At 42.7% G+C, this 14,077-nt stretch overlaps 1 protein-coding gene across 12 annotated transcripts in view; it reads right to left on the bottom strand.

Moving 5' to 3' along the window:
- MAST2 (microtubule associated serine/threonine kinase 2) overlaps positions 1–14,077 on the bottom strand; it is a 163,788-nt gene that overhangs the window by 59,020 nt on the left and 90,691 nt on the right. For 11 of the 12 annotated variants that reach the window (XM_048946857.1, XM_048946858.1, XM_048946856.1 and 8 more), the window contains one exon: positions 497–588. In XM_048946857.1, the coding sequence (XP_048802814.1) occupies positions 497–588 (92 nt within the window). Of the gene's footprint in view, positions 1–496; positions 589–12,658; positions 12,957–14,077 lie in introns of those variants that run through there. The other variant, XM_048946866.1, reaches the window with a different exon arrangement.

The raw sequence follows: 14,077 nt of genomic DNA on the forward strand, positions 1-14,077 counted from the left end.
GTGTGCATCACCTGTCTCTCTCCCAATAAAGGTAACAAGGGAACACGCTGTTCAGGCAAGCTGCTGAACCCACTGCTGAACCCACTGCTGCTGAACCCACCCCCTTCTAAAACTCTGTGGTGACCGCAGACTGAATAAACACTTCTTCTTTAGAAAGAACATCTCTCCACACTTCACTCTGATGACTAACAAGCAGTTGCCCATTTGCCTGGAAATGAGCATTTCACCATTGCTGAAGTGATAAAACTGGCAGCAATGCATAAAGCAATTTTCAAACATCTCGTGTTGCTCAGAGTAGCAGATAGAGACCGCAGATGGCACACTGATGGGGAATATCAACACTTTAGGCAACCCAGCTCATGGCAGGGTGTTGGAGCAAGGTGATCTTTGAGGTCCCCTCCAACCTAAGCCATTCTATGATTCTGTGTTCAAATTCAATGCAATGAGCACCGACATTTTTCCTAACGATTCCCAGCATGGCAGCCCTCGGAGTTACCTGCATGTCCATGGAGGGGGGAATGCGGCCGCGGGAGAGTCGGGGATGTGCTGGACGTTACAATCAAACTCTTTCTGTTGCTTGTCCGACAGCTGGAAGAAAGAGATACAGATGATGAGGCAAAACCAGAGTAATCAAAGCACCCGAAGGCTGGTCCTAAAGAACAGCCTTTAGCTAAGGAGAAATAATCTCTCAGATTCGGGTCGATATTTCTTCTCTCACTCGATTTTGGTATTGACTGCTGGGAAACAAACATACAGGGCCAAAAGGTACTTTGTCAGCAATATACGTTTTAATGTGCTAGAAGCAGCACAAACATGCCTACTGAATGCCCAATGAATTTTCAATGCCTACTGAAAAGCACGCAAGGTGAGCTTCCAACAGCCCTCTGCCCAATTTAGCTCTAAAGGTGATGGAAGTAATCATAATGGGCAAGTGAAACATTCTCATTTCACCCAGTCCTGAACAAAGCCTACTGGATATTTAACTCCCTTGCTGTTCATCCATTTTCCTGTGGCATATAGGAATACATACAGTGCATACGCAACACACACTTAGGTTGCCCAGCAGAGCTCCACGGTGGCTCCAGGGCTGACATCCTTAGGGGAAATTCTTTACCCAGAGAGTTGTAAGGCACTGGAACAGCTGCCCAGAGAGGTTGTGGATGCCCCGTCCTTGGAGGTGTTCAAGGCCAGGTTGGATGGGGCCCTGGGCAGCCTGGTTTAGCATTAAACGTGGAGGTTGGTGGCCCTGCATGTGGCAGGGGGGTTGGAGATTCATGATCCTTGAGGTCCCTTCCAACCCTGGCCATTCTGTGATTCTGTGACCTGCCCCCATCCCACCTGGAGCAGCCCCGATAAATGCGCTCAGTCTGCCAAAACCACAATTTAATGCAGAACTGCTTTGCTGCCACAGGATACAGTATATCTGACTGTTATTATTTGTAAGACCTCTTATTGTTATTCTGTAGGAAACTGGAGAACTCGAAGCAGAAAAAAGCACAAGGGAACTGCCAACCATAATAAACAGTAATAAAGTTGAAGCGCCATTAACTGCTATTCAGGCTCTTTAGTGTACTTAAAGCATTCCTCAAAATTGTCCAACTGATTCCATACAATCTTCATTTACATTCATGTATTATTCAACAACACTCCATCCAAAAACTGATTGCCATTGTGTACATCATACAGACAAACGAACGACCTGATGTTAAGAGGCTTAAAATCTCAGTTTATGGATTTTTTTTTTAATGTGTTCAGTCAGTCTATTCCAGTAACTGTTGAAAAAAAACAGAATACTCAATTCCAACATTAGTAGCAGATAATCACTATGTTTACATCACGATGAAAATCTCTCACAACACCAAAGTGCTGAGTATTCTAATGTAACGTAGATGACTATGTGAGAAATAAAAAAAACCTTGAGCATTCTAATGCAAATTACCATGTAAAAACTGCAGATCTTGCTCAATACAGAACACCAGTGTCATGAGAACAGAGAGCTCCGTCCTCCGTGGCTGCATCCTTTTGCTAAGAGGAGTCACTAAAACACTCATCATCACAGCCCAGAGCGTCCTCTGGAAAGTTGGTGTATTTAAATCACAGCATAATGGGGAATAAGAGCTGTCTCAAGCTCAGAGCTATTTAACTGATGGCTGCATCTGCCAGACTGGACCAGGTTTTACAAACCCATTTTCTCTGCCATCGCTGCAGAGAGGACGACTCAAAAGACAGAGGGTTAAGCTGGAGAGCAAAGCACAGCTGAGACCCATTAAAACAGGTCAGGTTTGCACCAATGCACCCAGGGGAGGAATGGTTTTTGAGCTGCCCAAGTTAGGAATAAAGAATATTCTTTTTATACCCCCAAAATTTGGTAACTTTCCATTTCGCTGGATCTCTCACCAGGGAAGGAGGAACATCACTGGGGCCCATTCAGCCATTTACACGATCCGCATGTGCTGGCAGTAAGGCAAAGCTCAGACATAAAGGCTAAGAACAGAACTTCCAATTTCTTGAATTCATGTTATATGATGGGAAAAATACACGCACACAGCCACAAATGCACTCTCGACTGGTTGAAGAGAGCTCTGTGGATAGATACATAGATAGATATAACTTCTAAGAGAACTTGGAATCAACGAGAAATTACAGAAAAGCAGCAATAAAGCCCTCATAGTCACAAAAATGAAGAAAATAAAAAGGGAGAAGTGGAGCTGTAGGTGCCCCTGTGCCTTGCAGGGGAGTTGGACCAGATGGTCTTCAAGGGTCCCTTCCAACTCAAACCATCCTGTAATTCTATGAAGAGCTAACGTGCAGCCTCCAGTTGGGCAGCTAACCTCAGGAATTCATACGACAGCATTTAAGCACCTTCTAAAGAAGAACAGCTGAATATTAAAGAAGTAAAGCTAGCTTTAACCAGGAATTTGTGCCAAAGAAATTTGAGCGAGTCAATTTAAGTGCTGGCACAGTTCACATGAAGACAAAATGCTTTCCTGGAAGATGCACTTCAGCCAGACAGACGGGGCTCAGCACGGGGCTACATGGCCAATAATGAGGAGATCGTATTATTGAACTCTTACACTACATCACTGCTCATTACTGTACATGAATTCTGCAAGAAACCCTCTAAAAACAATCCAATCTGCATAAAAACCAGGAATAGAAGGAGAGAGTAGAAAGGGAAAAGGTTAACTATACAACTCAGAGTACACTGACAAGAAAAAAATTATAGTTCTGAACCAGTGCAGAGAGACTGAGCACTACTACGTGCTTGTAAGCCAAAGCTTTCCTACTTTCATTACATGCAAGGTCCCCGACCCTCCTCTCCTCACAGTTTGGTGTGGGACTCATTAAGGCTTTTCCCAGATCCCACTCCATAACTTGGAAAGAGCCAACTCCTGCTGCATGCCCTGCAGGGCCACTGCCAAACTCCAGGAACCTGCAAGCCCAGGGGAGCATGAGAGCTGCCTGATTTTATTCAGAACAAGCACAGCAAGACGGGAGTTTACGTGGAGAGAGGTGAAACAATGCCTCTGCCATCACCACGGAAATGGTGGCTCTACTATTTGTGAGTTGAAATCTCTCCCCACAGTAAAAATAACATTTGTTACGTGCAGTGGAGCGTTCCAAGATGTGTTCTTGAAACTGAACACTGCAGGACATCAGACGTGGGTCTGGTAACTGGACACTAGTTTTGGACCCGCTGCAATGCGCTCGGCAGCCAGCAGCAACCTCGTGCAGCAGTGCCAAGCAGGATGTGTGGTACCTGGGAGCTGTGTACAGCCCCAGCACACCTTGTCCCCAGCCAACAAGCCTCCACCAGAAGGCAATTTGGGACTGATCTCCAGTAATATCACTGCAGTGCTGGTCATGAGGAATGAACAATGAGGTATTTTGTCAATATTTTGTCACTGCTCAGAAAGAGCAGTGATGCAGTGGCACAGCTGCCCAGGGAGGTGGTGGGGTCCCCATCCCTGGAGGTGTCCAAAGGATGTGGAGATGTGGCACTGAGGGACGTGGGCAGGGGGCACGGTGGGGTGGGCCGGGGTTGGAATGGGTGAACTTAGAGGTCTTCTCCAACCTTAATGACTCTATGAGCACTTAACCAAATTTAACTAGATTTTCCTCTGATGTTACAGGAGTTTAGTTTCAGTTGATTTGATTTACAAAGACTTCTTTATGAGAAACAGAGATTTTGGAAATGAAAATAAGTATTTAAAATTTTTATTCACAATGACAGAAAATTTACAAAATCTGAAATCTGCATGTCAATGAATGCACCAGCTGCACAGCAATGTTAACTAGATGTGGAAGTTATCGTCTTAATTATAGTAATTCAAGGATGGAAGCAATTTTGTAAGCTTTAGCACTACCAACAACAGGAATAATTAGTTCTCTAAAATAGATAACAATAAGTAAGCATCTGGTACAATGAATTATTTTTTCTACATTCAGAATGGTTTAAAATTTTTTCATCCTAGAATAACTTGAAAAAAAACACATTATTATTCATGGTAGAGGTCTGGTTTGCAGATTCCTACAATAACCACTTATCTTCTCTTAAGGAAAAAGCATTATACTCATTAAATATATGAAGGATGGAAGTACGGGGCCATCTTTAGATACCACAGATCCTCCATCATGACACACTCAGCAAGGGGGCTGAAACTAGATGATCACTGTGGTCCTTTTCAACCCAAGCCATTTTATGATTCTATGATTCCCTCCTCCCTGTCACCTACAAGCTATTGCAGCCATCTGCACAACCCACCTTTGGGGTGGATCCCTTCTTGCTCACCTGTGTGGCAAGGAGCATGGAGATAAAAGAGAGGGCTTCTATCAACTGTAAGGTGTGGGCTGCACTTCAGTACAGATATCCAGGGAGAACATGGACAGTAAATGTGTAGAACATCTGCCGGGATGGTATGTTTCAGCCTGCTAGCAAACACAGAAGCTGAAGGGAACAAGGTGCCAAGCAATGCATGCGTGAAGTTGGATGTAGACTGGTTCTTTTGTTTAAAGAAAACTGACATCTAAGTATTAATGCACAAAAGTAATTTCGTTTCATCTCAAACAAGCTGTTTGTTAGATAAACCCTTCTAGTTCTTCATTTATAGCTCAAATTTAAGAAATGATACAACCTCATGTTAAGAAATTGTGAAGAAATGGCTGAAATTGCCAGTTAGTGTCTAATTTGTGTTTAATTTGCCTAATATGTGTGGTTGCTGTACACCTGCCTGCATCGTGCTGTGTAGTCCAGGCCTTTTGCATTATTAACAACAGAGGAACACAGGAGCAACTGCAAAGCCAAACAAAATGAAATGTCACAACAAATTACCATGACTGGCACAGCCATTCCCAACTAAATCAAACCACTCTATTCTGAAACACTCCTCCCTCACAAGCATGTTTCAAAGCTATATTCATCCTTATATGATGAGAAAAAAAAAAATCTCTGATTACAGAAGAGAGATGACAGAATGAAAACAGACAGTATTTAATGGGAGAAAACGTACACGGACCACCTCAAGCATTACTATCTCCCTCTTCAGTTGTGTTATGCACTATGCTGCCTTGAAGTTACATCGCAAAGTGTGAAAGGACAATTTAACGAAAACTAAACATAACTACATACTTTCATTTCCCGTTTCCACCAACTCTATTATTAAATGCTTCACCTAGCATGACTGCTTTTTCAACGGGTGTCTCAGTAGTCATAGAAGACAGATTATCACACTTCTTTTGCTTGCAAAAATTTGAGCAAACAAATTCAAGAACAAAATGACAAAGTGCATTTATAGTGTTTGAAAGCTTTTTTTTACCCCATAAATATAAGGATATAGAGGCACGTAATAAAACAGACCCATTCTAAACACGGTCTCCAAAGATGCATCCTGAAAACAAATATGTGAGCCAAAATGAAAAGAAACCATTATTCACAATTCCAAAGTCAGAGATTTAATAGCAATCTTCTGCACCAGGATATGAGCAGTCCTGCTGCTACATAGCACTTAACATGAACAGTTCTTTTTGTTTCAGAGCATTTTCTTCATTTAAGCATCAAAAGATGTTTGAAATTAGCTCTGTATCAGTTAATTGTAGTTTCAAACTGCATAGTGACAATAAATCACATATCTAACTTAAAAACTGTTCCAATAGTACATTATTCTGGAAATAATCTCCATACCAGTGTCTCAGTGGCCTTTTCTATACAGAACACAGATTTACACACAGCAGTATGGTTGTGCTCTGCATAAGTAAAAACAGGCAGAGGGGTGCACTGAAACTGGAACCAAGAATGTTTGTTGTTGTGTTTGTTTGTTTGTTTAACCATTTTCTGCCTAGCCACAGAAAGAAGAAAAATAGAAGTGATTAAATCAAAAGGAAGTAGAAATAGAAGATGGAAGAGAAAATAACTGAGAAGTATTCAGATAAAAAGAAGAAAATGTAGCACCTCTCTGCAGGCCTCTCCTGCTACTGAACAGCTGGAAGAGTAGAGACAGAACAGCAGAGTTCATGCAGCCCTAGTCGAGCTGCAGAATTTAATACAGAAGCAATACACATAGCTTGATAAGATTGGCATATTCTGTGTCACCAAAACCAAAAGCAGCTTTTAAGACCCTTGGAATAAAGCTGGGAGTTTTCGTTGCTGAACTGCTTATTATTCTAACTATACATCTACTGCAAAAGGTATTACTCTGCAGTCCTGGAAATAATAGCAAAAAATCAAAAATAGGTCAGGCTATGGAGTGGGAAAAACTACTCAGGGAACATCCAGTAATTAGGTCTAAGTGTAGAATCAAAATGCTTAAGAAGTGTTTTCCTTCATGCTTAGAAAAAAAAAAAACACAACACACAACACACACAGCGATGCAGTTTCATGGTGAGGTGGTCAGTACAAAAAGCATTCTGCACCTGGCTGAGGTTTTTGGCCTCCAGGTGCACGGTGATAGAAGATGACGTACCACATAATGTTCCTCACAGTTCTTCCAATGAAGTCTGTTTTTTATAGGAACATTTTGCCTGAAGGTGTTTTACAATTCCTAGTTCATGTCAGCATTCAATTGCCATTGAGGTAACGGGAATCCCAAGCATCCTGGAGGGCATACTGCTTGGTGTGCTCCTTGTCCAGTCCTACAGAGGGCACACACGTGGGCCTGCAGAGAGGAACATCACTGCGCAGGTAAAAGTCCCTCACAACTGGATGTACCCACAGTGTTTAAGTGCCAACATATCGAGCTGATCTCGCATCGGCCCTTCCCTAGCACAGTCTGTTACCACCACAGACACAAGACTTGAGGAGCCAAGGGTGAGGCTCCCCACAACATTATGGTGACCCAGCCCCACCGAAACATCACTCTGCAGTGCTTAATCACCAGACACCACGCTGACAGACACTCTGCATTTAAAATGCACTTGTCGGAGACAAACAGCAGTTGAAATAAGCAGATGCACAGACACAGGGAGGATTCCTAAACCCAAATGTGTCTACTTGAATTAACCACAAGCCCTGCACATCTCAGGCCAGGCGCGTGCCCACATGCAATGTTCATGTCGTGCTCTCAATCCTCAGAAGGCCCGGCCCCCGACTGCCCGCTGCCCCACTCACAGCATCCCCTCCCTTCTGAAACCAGACTCTTGCCCCAACAGCCATTTTTAATGTAAAATCATGTTACACTCAGCCATCTCTTCCCAAAGATCCCAGCAATTCATAAAATCATCGACGATCTGCATGTTGCTCAGTTTCCACTCTGCAGAAGTTCTGACTCGAAAAACTGGTTTGGCCTGGGCAATAGCCAGCTGGTTGAACAAGAGGGTTTCCACCAGAACAAATTGCTTCCCAGGCTCAAAACCTCAGCATTAACTCTATAGGACACTTTGGATTTTGGTCTGAAGAGAAGCAAGACCACAAAAGCATTCATAATAAATTTAAAATCTACCGTACACAGACAATCCCTGATCAACTAGAAATTACAAACAGTACAGGCAACGTTCCCTGAATCCTTGCCCTTATTCTGTATATTAGGAGGACCATCTTCCCATTCTTGGCACAGCAGCCTCTTCCATTGTAGTTAAGTAGCATAAACATCACACGTAGAGAACCCACTGACAGCTCCCAGTACTCCTCCACCACCACTCTCATCTCTCAGCTGTACCACAGGCGGGTTTCTCACCTAGCAGTGATGTGCTGGCACTGCTGCCCAGGAAGCCGGTGGGGTCACCGTCCATGGAAGAGTTCAAGAACCGTGGAGCTGTGGCACTGAAGGATGTGTCAGAGGGCATGGTGGGATGGGATGCCATCAGACAAAGATTTTAGCAGTCTTTTCCAATCTTAATGATTCTGTGATTCTATAACAATACCCACTGCAGCTCACTCAACACAAAACACACAATTCTCATAATGAGCTTTTCAGAAGATGAGGTAGGAACTTCTTTTTCCCCCCAACAGTCAGTGCTTTTGTCCCAAGGTTGAATTCCTAGCAGAAGTAATTGAAATGAAATTTCCTCTCCAATTAGGGGTGTCAGTTGGAGACCGTTTATTATGCTGTGCTAAGTGAAAATTGGATCTAAGCGTTATCAAAAGCATCAAATTTCCAGATCTTTCTCATCCTTCTCAACGGAGTGAAAACATTTCTTACTCTTCCCATTTAAGCAAGGATATGTGCGGCGTGACAGCTGTCACTTTAAAGTTAATTATAGCACAAACACACATTTTTAAATTTAGCTTTATGTTATCACAAAAGTATTCTGCTTTGCCTTCTTCCTCAGGGGCAACGTACATATAGAAGGCAGCATCCTCCTGACACACACAGCCTTGAATGTCTATCTGGATGAATCAGCATAAGACAACACTGCGTGCAGCTCCCCATCTCACACAGCCCTGTTGCAGCAGTTACAGCTGCCAGGAGCACACCAAGAAAGTACCCATGATGTGCTCCGAGCACCCAGCTATTCCCAATCACTGCTTCATACCCAGCAAAAGGTGGTTTCTTCTGTTTTTGTGGATATTTAAATGGGAAAGAACATTTAGTTAGTTATCAAGGAAGTGATTATAGGAAATATTTATAACGATTTACGTAGAATCACTGACCTATAGAGGTGGCTTGCTACTTTTCACACTCGCATGGTAGTTCATCCCAATGGTTTTGACAGTTATGGAACTAATGCATCACTAATGGCCTTTCACCAAAAAGAAGAGGAAGGAAATTCAGAGCACCAGTGGCTGGTGCTAATCCTGGAGACTGAAGCAGTACATCCTTCCTAACAGAACCCCACCTTTGTGGTCCCCCCGGAGTTATCTTTCTCAATGTACAAACAAATCTTCCCTGCCTAAACTGCATCAAAAACACTCATTAAACAAAGTCAACTTCCTAAAATCCATACAAAATACTCAAAATTCCTAAAAGTCACAGCCTGTTCCTCCAGACAGGGCTAAACATTGCTAGAACAAAAATGAGGTAACAGCAGAAAACATCACTCTAAGCCAATCTCTGAAAACCAACACATGGCCACTTGTACAACGACACACTGCTGTTACTGCACAGCACAACTTAGAGCATATCCAAGAGAAGTCATGCCCAAAGCACAAGAGACAAAAGATTTGAAAACAAAGACATTTAATTTAAATATGTCAAAATCATGCTTAATCTCTGCACAGCTCAAATCCAACAGGCAATGTCTGAGTACAGCAGTACGACAATACTGCTCTGCGTGAGCTTTGTACCAAGAAATTCCCTTATTTATTCCGCAGCTTAGAATTATAAATATTTATAGAGAACCAGTTAGACAGGTAAATCTGATTTACGTTTATGTCACCCCTCCCATGACAATCTCCTCAGCGTTGCTCTTGACTTCTCCTATCCTTCCGGGAATACGCTCAAGAAGAAATGGCCCCATCCCTGACCAGAGGAGCAGATGGCTCGCTTTCCCACTGCCATTAGTGGTGCTGAGAAGCCCCCAGCTGCACCAGACAGCTCATTTCAGCATAATGCATCGCAGAGGAAGAGCTGCCCTGCACAACATCCTAATGCAGAGAGGCCATATGGGAGCAGAGCCCTGTAGGATGTTTACCAGGGATCAGTCGCCGTTGTTATAGAGATGTATGTCACAGCACAGTGGTCAGAATGCCGCCAGTGGCCCAGAATTCAGGGCACACAACGCACCAGTAGTGCAATGAGACTGCATGCAAAAGTTTTCCGTATGCTCATGGGAAAACTTTGTCAAATATTTCATACAGCAAAATAATCTCTGCCACCAACAGTTTCAACTCCATATAATAAATTTATATTGCAATAACAACTTCTAAAAAGTAATAAACGTACTAAAAAGTACCACACATTACACTTTGAAAGGGAAGCAATGAAAACAGATGTTACCCAGTTAACAATATGATACTTCATTCAAAGTGCAGACGTGTCATGATGCTGGGAATGCTGGCACCCAAGGATGCCCTGGTGCTGCTGCCTCAAGGACCAAGACGTGCAATGGCTTATCCCACAGCCAGCTACTGCTAGGAGTAGCAGTGTGCTCGTGTGTCCTTGGGACCAATGCCCCAACATGAATCCCAGCACAACATGATGTCAGATGAACCAACTCGTTTATTACGACGCACATCACAACAATCCAACCTGACTGCCCATCTCCCCCTGCCCCGAGCCGGGCAGGCTGCCAGCAGACATGGCAGAAGGTGATATTCCCAGCAAACTGTCACATGTGCTCAAATATTTTATTTCCAGGGTTGATTGAAGACTGTGGCTTCGGTGCTGTGCGAAATAGGATTTCCACTGCCCGGCTTGATGCAGCTGCTCTCTGCTAGGGCATCTCATATAGCTGTTTGATCACTTTCAAATGTCCAATATTCATTTATCTGGTTAAATCAATGAAAAGTACTCTTTTTTCCATTAAGATGTGCAGCAGGTTTACAGATCTATTTCTTTCTTTCTTTTCTTCAAATACTAACAAATAAATGGAATTGAAAATTTCAAGTGGAAGTTTTCTAACAAAGTAATTGTATCAGAAAGTTTGTTAGCATTCCCAAAATTGTGTCAGTTCTTGATGACCAATTTCAAAATTCATAATGGCACATCGACAAGGCTTTCCAAGATAAACATACCTCATGCTTGTTGTGCAAAAGCACTACAGACACCCATTCTGCATGGAAGTCCATGACTGTTGAACCTGCACAAAGAAGTCGACCTTTTTGCATGCAGAACACAGTTCAGAACAGAGTGAGCTTTACAAAATTCAAGTTCTGCAAACAGGAGGAATAAGGCTGCTCCAGTTGCAGTGGTCCCACAGAGGCGATGTTCCTACGGACATCACCCACATCAACCCAGCTTGGCATGGAAGCCACATCCTACCTGCCTCATCCTTTGCAAACAGGCACAGGACAGTAATTTACCTCCCTTTCCTCTCCAGAGTCAAGCTCAAGAAACGTATACGGAAATAATGAGCTTCAGCTCTTACACTTCTGTTCGTCCTTCACATTCCTACTGACACTGCTCCATGAGTTTGAAAGGCAGACCCATCAACAACTGGAAACTCCAGGAGCTTTTTCTTCTCAAAAAAATAAAAAGACAATAAGGCTTGTATTTGTTAATAAAGCTTCTAACGCAACTCTTTGTGACCAAAATCTATATTTTATTTTTTTAAAGCAAAATCTTTCTTTGTTCCCAGTAAAATTTCTAAAAGTCACTGTGAGCACAGAAGCAAACTGATAAAATTCAAACTGTAAAAACAGAATCAGGAAACAGAGTAACCCCTCTCCCCTCATTCAGTATGTTTCTATGTCCTAAAATAGATTAATTTCATTTTTGACAGCTCATGAACAAAATTCATCCCAAAATCAAGTCAAAGCTTATATTCCAAATCTTACATAGATTTTAACTCTAACAGCCTATCAACCAATGAGAAATTATGATGCTCATGGCAGCCGTTTACTCATAAACCTGTATCTATTGTGTTGGTCAGGATTAGCACCTACCTCACTCACCAAGCCCATTCCTGCAGTAAGTTTTTGGGCTATGTGCATTAAGCTCCACAGAACACCTGATCAGTAATAATTACGTCGCTATTTCCCAGTCTTGAAGGGGTACCACTGTACTGCATCAGAGCTGTTAGTGCACACAATTCAATGGGATTTTATCAAAATCCAAAGAGTAACGTGTGACTAAGAGCACGCATCCTATTTACTACTACAGCAACATATTAACATCTCCAAGAAGAAAAAAAAACCTAGCAAGGATGGTTTAAAATTCAAGGTGATGCATATCGCTAAGAAAATCGTGAACTATACGTCAAAACATTTCCAAGCCCTGCCCAGTGCTGCCTATATCATCATAATACTGTTTTGCTACTTTGAATACTGAGGCAGCTTGTTCTCAGTAAGGCATCAATCCATCATTTTGTAGAAACATACCCACGTCACATTCACATACTATGAGACGCGAGGAACGATGCATTTAAATAAATACCTATAAAAAGAACAAACCGTGGATCTGAACGGTATGATTTTTACAATGAATACAGCTACAAATCACGAAGAAATTACGCCCAACATACATGATTTAATCTGTTCATAAAGGAAGAAAGCAAGCCTAAACAGCATTAAAACAAGAAGCTTGGAAAAACATCGTAAGAATTACTTGCAAAATCCTTGGATTACCTTTTGGATCGTCTCAACATGCTGGTAGCAGGCAGAGAGAAATTGGACAGCACAGTCCAAAAGGAGTCAGACATGATCTTTAAAAGCTTTCATTGCTGGGAAAATACAGCACAATCAAGCCACTAGCAATAAATAAGGAACTAAATAATACCAGTGACAGAGCCAATGCAAATTCCCTGTAGACCTCGCAAGCTGTTCCATTAATGCGAGACAGGCAGGCAGGCGTGCATGCTGCTGCTCCCACCGCCTCCATCCCTGCCTGCCGCTCTCTACCTTAGGAGGCAGTGCAAAATGAGATATTTATTCCCTTCCCATCGTGTGCACTTTAGAACCGGAGCTGCTTGTATACACAACAAACATTATTTATATACATCTCTGCCTGTTCCTCCAATTGCAATCAAAACATTTTCAAGCAAAGCCACGAGCGGGGATCTGTTGGTAATGCTGAATAACATGCTGCTTCCAGGCTGTGGCTGCACACACAGCACCACTCACTGCTGACTTCGGGGTTTTATTTTGAAATGGAGGCCCTCCTGCTTTGTAGCAAGGAGAGGGGCTTTTTGCTTATTTTTTTAATTAACCTTCCATCTTCAAATGAACCCTATGTTCTGTGTTTACATGCCCCAAGTGGATTTTAAATAAATAAAAAATCAATAAATAAGAAGTAAGCCACCCACCCATGCACACGTCAGGCAACAGCAAGCACAACTCCTGGTGCCACCAAACAGCTCCGCCAGCTGAATTTCAACTGCAAGGAGAGGAGAGCCATGAGTGATGCACATCAGAGGTTTCCCACACACACTCCTGCACAGCAGGTTCACATTGTCCCCTTTGTGCTCCTTGCCACGTTTTTGCTTTTTCCAGGGGCTGCACAAAACCTCACTGTAGCTGCTGGGCTTTTTGTTTGTTTTTTAATTTCAATGCGCAATCTTTTTTCTTTCTGTTGTGGCTTTTTTAAGCACTTCTGCCAATAGGAAAGCTAATGACATTCTCATATTTCAGCCTTCTTGAGTGGCTTTTTATCACAGACATGAGGAAGATGACAATCAACAGCTGGCACTGCCTTCCGTGCACAATGCACCCCTTAAAAACACATGGAAATGGCTGGGAGGAAGGAATCCCAGTAGGCTCTCATTAACTTTCCACAGAATTGCATGAAAGAATTAAATGACCTTCCTAACTAACGCATAAAAATGCATGGTTTTTAATACACACATATATCAAAACTCACACCAGCAGATTCAGCAAAGCATCTCCTTCCATCTGAGCTTCAGAACACAAAATGCAACTTTGCATGCTGCAGAAAGCAGAGCTATGTCCAACATGGCCATCCCTTCCAGCCTGTTTTAGACACTTGCATCAAAAGGATCTCCATCACCTTTTACTTTGATTTCATTTAGAGTGTGACCAGGTAAAGCT

This window comes from Lagopus muta, chromosome 5 (assembly GCF_023343835.1).
Source record: "Lagopus muta isolate bLagMut1 chromosome 5, bLagMut1 primary, whole genome shotgun sequence".
Lineage (NCBI taxonomy): Eukaryota > Metazoa > Chordata > Aves > Galliformes > Phasianidae > Lagopus > Lagopus muta.